This window comes from Gossypium raimondii, chromosome 5 (genome assembly GCF_025698545.1).
Source record: "Gossypium raimondii isolate GPD5lz chromosome 5, ASM2569854v1, whole genome shotgun sequence".
NCBI classification, from domain to species: Eukaryota; Viridiplantae; Streptophyta; class Magnoliopsida; order Malvales; family Malvaceae; genus Gossypium; species Gossypium raimondii.
The window spans coordinates 15,460,166-15,466,599 of record NC_068569.1 but is presented as its reverse complement, the minus strand read 5'-3'; the positions used below and the strand labels follow the sequence as shown (position 1 = coordinate 15,466,599).

General features: G+C 39.4%; 1 protein-coding gene across 1 annotated transcript; it reads right to left on the bottom strand.

Annotated features, from left to right (window-relative positions):
- Window positions 1-345: 345 nt before the first annotated feature.
- Window positions 346-5,118, bottom strand: LOC105769336 (cytokinin dehydrogenase 5). The gene is made up of 5 exons (XM_012589893.2): window positions 4,122-5,118; window positions 3,609-3,736; window positions 3,004-3,279; window positions 2,187-2,449; window positions 346-1,193 (listed from the first exon to the last, which is right to left on the bottom strand). The coding sequence occupies exons 1-5, from the start codon at window positions 4,720-4,722 to the stop codon at window positions 866-868; spliced, it is 1,596 nt and encodes a 531-aa protein (XP_012445347.1). The 5' UTR covers window positions 4,723-5,118; the 3' UTR covers window positions 346-865.
- Window positions 5,119-6,434: the final 1,316 nt, after the last annotated feature.

Sequence of the window (6,434 nt, the reverse complement as noted above, 5' to 3'; positions counted from 1 at the left end):
TTCTTTTTCACACTTTTAAACCTATCTGCAGTCCACTTTATTCTATTTCTTTTGTGTTTTTGTCTCTGTGGAGGGTAAAAACCAAAGTGATAGTCATTTTAAAAGTCACATTATCCGCCTACTGATTATGATAGGGAGGGATTCATCGCACGTTTCTATTATGTCATGTCTTACGAATTTTACAACTTCATAAAAGCTTCTTTTTTTTTTTTTAATTTCTGATTTGACGTTGCCAATCCCCTCTGTGCTTGCAAGTGTGCCCGGGGAACGCGACAAAAGCTTGGGTCGGAATCAAGTGAATCCTGCAAGTAGAGGAAAAAAAAATGGGAGAATCCAAAACAAAGATACATTGCAGATCATCCACTACTCTGTAGTGACTATGTCATCCATTTCAAACTTATGGAACTGCATATATAGAGCTAGTTCTATATTTACAGGTGTAAAAGAGAAGGGTAAAAAAACAGCAAATCGCCAATCCATGCTGGATATGGAACTGGAACCAGCAGTGTGAAGAAGCTGCAGACAAGATGCAGAAGGCTATCAGTTGGGGCGGTCGGGATCACGAGCACTGCTATATTACAATAACATCACATGTGCCCTGCAAATAGATACGGATGGATCCTCCTCTTTCCACTGTCTGCATCAAATTCCTCCCCGAGAAAGCAACTTCTCAACTGCACCAACTATTCCCTCTCTCTTCCTCATCACCTTTTTCTAATTTGTTAACCTTAATATCATCCATTAATTTTCCTCCTTGTCCCTGTGACGCCATTCTTTATCTACAGTACAACAAGAACAAGGATATTCCTAGGTCAGTAGTACGTTAATATGATCTGTTTCTAGCTTAGTTTTGTAAAAGCAGTGGTCATTGCCATGAAGCCATATTGGTGGGTGTGAAAATCTGTTGGCCTGAAGCCAAAATGTGCCTAGGGTCAAATTCCATTTTCAATCGATAGAACCGATCCCACTTATTTCCAAAGTGGTCCACCCACTCTTGATGTGTTTTGTAATGAGGTAAATACTGCTTCACTGTGATCCCAGCTTCATCACAGAATCTGAGAATCTGACGGTTCTGATTGGTTAGGTACTCCAGGCTATGGGTTTCCTCCCCATTATCCAAGGCTGATCTTAGCAATGCCACCAGGTAAAACACATCCTCATCCGGCGTAACCGCGGAGCTCCTATGGTCCCATCTGCACCATATTACAATAACATGCACGCATGAGCCCAATTGCAGCAAAAACCCCTTTTTTTTTTTTTTTTGCATGGTAAAAAAAAGATGTTTTGGTAGAGCATTATGTGTGTGCATGAGGAAATGGTAGTTGAGATTTGATGGTTTTGAAGGAATCAAAGGGACCCAGGCATGGCGGGGTGATTGGTCGTTAACCTGTACTAACGGCCATGTTTCTGGAACTACCTTCTAACAAAGACATGGATAGTTCCCATCAGTGGCTCCCCGGGAGATGATCTTCTGACACGAGAATCTTCCCACTTGGATCATCATCTTCATTACCGTCGATTTGTTGGGGTTAACAAAAGAGCTAAAGTGTTCAATTTTCCTACCTGGCTCTGCCTTTCATCTGTTGGCGTTGGGACTTGGGAGCATCTGCATGTTCCCCCACGTGTTTTCCTTTCTCAATTCACCACTCCTAATGTGTCATCATCTTACGTCGGGACCACCATTATTGAATTACTCATGGTTCTACTTGATTTTTTTGTTTTTGTTTTTCACCACACCACCCACCCTCCTCTTTCATCATCTTCTATTCTACTTTCAACATGTGGAAGTGGAACCACGGATTTACCTAATGAAGTAGATGCCTCTCCTTTTCAGAAAATGTGAACTTGAGTGTTTGTGAATTATGGGTGAGGATGATGGTTCCTACAAATACTCTAAAGTGAAAAGTTCGAGGCCAGTGGAATTACTCATCCCCAATTTTTTGCACTATATAGGTGGTTCTAAATATCAGGGTAGCTAAAAACCCTTAAATTTGTATAGCTTCATTGTATGTGAAAGTTTATATAGCGCCATGTCTAAGCTATGGTGGTGGTGAGCATGGGGTCATAAGAATTAAGAACCGAAGATAATTATATATATGCATGTTTCATGCATGGAGTGGATGTGGGTGTATAAAGGACATGAGGAAATGACATTTGATAAGGAGAGCATTGTCCAGAATTTTTACTTGTTTTTGTTCATCGGGTAGATGAGAATCGGTCCACTTGTTTTATTACCCAAAATACCCTTGAAGACTCCTTTGTCAAAGTCAGCAATCTTTGATTTGGGGACAAAGAGGTTTAGCCATGGGTGGGGAACCTCCCATAAACCTTTAGATCGGAGTTTCAACTCCGCTTTATGGACCCGGTCCAAGAAATCCACATACGGCATATCAGTTGTAAAGACGGATGCCGGTATGAAATTTAATTTCTTCAACAACGACTCTACTTCCTGCATTTCAGTCATCAACCAAAGCTTCGAGTTTAAAACATTAAAAGATATACCCGAAGTACCAAAAACCAAGAAAACCTTCCCCAAAGAGGAGTACAAAAAAGAAAAAGGCTGCCACCAAACCAAAACAGTTGCTTTTGTCAGGATAAGTTTAACCGCAATCAATTAATATTCAATTACCTCCGGAGAAAGAGATTAATTAGGAGGAGAATAATTTGGTGAGTCATAGACTGGAAGGCTCAGCTTTATTAATATCTAAAAATATAATATTATACAATTATAAAGTAATGTTCATCAATCTTAGGATTAGATTACACAAGATCTTGCATATGTATTGCATTATTATTATTTGGTTACGGTATTATATTATTTTTTAAGTAGTCTTCATAAAATATTTACTACCAGAGATAGATCGTGTGTATTTAATAATCTCATCAATCACATAAATCTAGGACTTTGGATTTACAAAATCCATTGACTTTGGATTGTATAAGAAAGTAATCCATATAAATTAATGAGAGCTGTGTCTGTGTGCAGTATATACATATATGTACCTGGTCGATGGTAGAAGCAGTAGATTCATGGTAGTTCTTGGCGATCTCCAAGCAATACAAAACGCCTCCATTAGGCTCAAGAGAAGAAATTTTGACAGGGTTGTGAGGGGAAAAGAAGGATGACCTCCAATTGTTGATGAGACCTTCATCTACAATAACGAAGCCTTCAACATAGTCGAATTTTTGGCTAGCTGGTTGTTCATGCAGTGAAATCAGATACTCTTGGTCCCTGGTAAAAGTCGAGAAATTGGAATACAGTACCCTGATCCACCTCACCTACAGTGGTTTAAAAGAAAAAGAAATGAAAGAGAGAAAACACCACGTTTAGAGGCGGAAAAAAACGACAAATCAACAACACTGCAGTTTCCAGCTTTTAGACACAGACAGCCGTTTGAAATGGGATTGAAAGGCTGAAAATGGACCCCTTTGCCACTTAGTTAGGTCATGAATGATACTTTGCCTTTTAGGTTTTGACAATAACTGGTACTAGGAAAATTAGAGAAGTCTCGCATCGCAATCTAGAACCAACCAGAAACCATTTTATACACAGTTATTAAAGTCTTTACATAAATAATGCTCAAAGACAAAGACAGCGAGATATATACCCTTTGTGGAGCTGGCTCAAGAGAAATTCTAGCTCTGGTGATTATTCCAAATTGTCCTAAACCGCCAAGAACAGCATGAAACATCTCTGAGTTTTGTTCTTCTGAGCATGTCAAAAGTTCACCTTTCCCTGTTCGCCAGATATATGTGTAAAAGCTCAAATACAGTATAAAAACGTACCCCCAAACCCGTCGACATACAAATGCAATGTCAACGGTTTTTTTTTTAAAGTAAAAAGTGCAAAAAAATAATGATGCATGCTAAATATACCTAATATTTCTGTGCATGATGCTCAAGAGTCTATTGACAAGACTAAATAGTATTTCATATGCAAAAACAAACAGAAAAATTTTAAAGTCAGACAAAATCCATGCCACCACCAGACTTTGAAAGACATTAAAAGAAAATAATTTGACCTGGAAAAACCTAAACTCTTTGGAGTTAATTGTTTTACAAAATGGAAAAGGAACTGTGACAAGAGAAAACGATCATGCAGAAAGTTAAAAGAAATTAACCTGTAACGACGTCGAGTTCGTGGACATTGCTAATTTGTGGACCATGATTGAAAGCTTGGCCACTAATTCCAGCATTTGACAACGTTCCACCAACAGAAAGGTACAAGTAATCCGTCCATGATTTTGGTGCGAGTCCATGCTGTAGGGTACTCCTCAACACATCTATCCAAAGCTCACCACCCCACACGTCCACGAACCTCTCTTGAGGCCACACTCGAGGATGAGGTGGTTTCCTCCCTGATGCCACCCCACTTCCTCCTATCGACCCACTCATCTGGACCACCACCCCGTTTGCGGTCTGAGCCTGTCCGTTTATAGAATGGCCGTGTCCCCTAGCTGACACGGTGAAGCCGAAATTTGACCCGTAGGCTGCTTTTACAAGTTGAGCTACGTCCTGAGAAGAAGCCGGATGCATGACAGCAAGCGGCGGCTGAGCTCCTGTGAGCAAGCCGAAATCGAGAGAAGCGGCTTTAACGTCGGTGGGGTCGACACTGAGTTGAGCGTCAACTCCCAGGAGGAGAAGCTCCGTGGGGTCCAAGGTCAATCCCACAGTAACAATCAATCTACAAATAGCGAATGTTAGAAGAAGCTTAGTTGCCATATCAAAGAAACAATTAATGTTGCTTCCGCTTGTTCTGGCTGCCGCAGTAAATATGGTTTCTTTAGAACAATGAAATGAAGATATAGAGAAAGAAAAAGATACAAGGAGTTGAAGGGAGGAAAGTGAAGGGAAGCCGGCGGAGAGTGATGAGAAAAGGAACAAAATCTTTGGTGGCAGAGTTAACGTAAGCCCAGATAACACATGCGCATGTATTTTCTGTTTGCGATTTTTTTTTCTTTTCTACACGTTAAGTAGAGAGATAGAAATGGTGGGTTTCAAGGAAAAGGGAGGGAGGGAGGCGGGGTTGATGAAGAAGCGTCTGAGTTTGTGTAGAAGAAATTGTAAATTATAACCTATGGAGTCTGATTATAGGTTGCCCGTTGATGTGTCTAGGATATGAGATACATGGAGGTTCTAAATTTATAAGACAAAAGGGTGGCGTGAGGTGGGGGGCCAGAAGGGGGACACGTGGCCCGTTCACGTGCGAGAAGTGGGAATACAGGTGGTGGTGAGAGGGAGAGGGTTATGGTGCGGGGTGCCCCCCTTCCCTTAGAAACCCCCTTGGAAGGGGAATAGGTGTGGGGCCCACTTAAGATACGGAGTATCGAGATGGGGTCACCAGCTGTGGATGCTTCACGTGGTTGCTGTTCAGCTCAGCTCAGCTCAGATGGAGCGAATGCCTCCAACATGTTAAGTTGAGTTTGGATGGGCAGTGCGTTTAGTTTACTCTTTATTTTATGTTAATAGTATTTAATTTTATTGTCACTATTATTTTTACACTAATCGTAGATAAATATATCATCCATTTAAACTTACATTTAGTCTTACCAATCAATAGTTGTTGACTTCCGTGTCATGCATCGTCGACTCCCTCGCCCCTCTCCACTCAGCACCATCCCCGCCCTCTTAATTTCCAATTTTTCAAATACATACATACATATACTAATACCCGCAAAGATAAGATTCTCCTATTTCTAACTTGGAATTTAATGAAATACTTGTAATACAAGTCCAATCTGCTATTATTTGTGGTAGTAGTCCTAATAACAATAATAATGTATGATATTTCTAATCATGCCTTTCCCCTGTGGAGTGTAACAAGGATAAACGACAAGTGGGGTGGTTGTTTTTGAGAATTTAATTTTACAGTTTTTGTACCCCAAGTCTTGTATGAAATTTGCCAATTTTGAGATGGGATTTTCATTTTACTATCATGTAATTTCCATATTAATGTATTGTTGGAATTAATCTGGGTCATCACAAGCAAGTAAGTACCTTTGTGGCAAACGAATTTGAAGTTGATTATTTAATCACGCACACTTTGCATGCCTAGCTTACATTTATTTTGTTTAATATCTGATAACTCTCGGTGTTTTTTCTTTGTTTTGTTTTGAATACTTTTTACTACAAATTTTTTTTCTTTAAAAGAATAGTTTTCTGCTTTAATATATACTTAAGGGATATTTATCACTTGCTACTGCTATACTATATTGATATAAAATGTCTCTCACCCATGTCTACAATTCCAACTTACGACTTCAAATTTGATTCAAGATGGGTTAATTTTATATTGAAAATCCTTCTTTTTTTTTTTTCTAAAATTCGTTTGATAAAGTTAACCCACTTTTCTTACTCAATTTCAAACTTGATTATATACTTTCGGCCAAAATGATTAATTTCAATTTTCAATTGAGATTTCATTTCATTTTTAG

Coding starts and splice junctions, on each gene's coding strand:
- LOC105769336 (XM_012589893.2), bottom strand. CDS start 4,722: ATGGCAACTAAGCTTCTTCTAACATTCGCTATTTGTAGATTGATTGTT. Junction 3,280..3,608: donor TTGAGCCAGCTCCACAAAGG/GTATATATCTCG, acceptor AAACCACTGTAG/GTGAGGTGGATCAGGGTACT. Junction 2,450..3,003: donor CTGCTTCTACCATCGACCAG/GTACATATATGT, acceptor ACTGAAATGCAG/GAAGTAGAGTCGTTGTTGAA.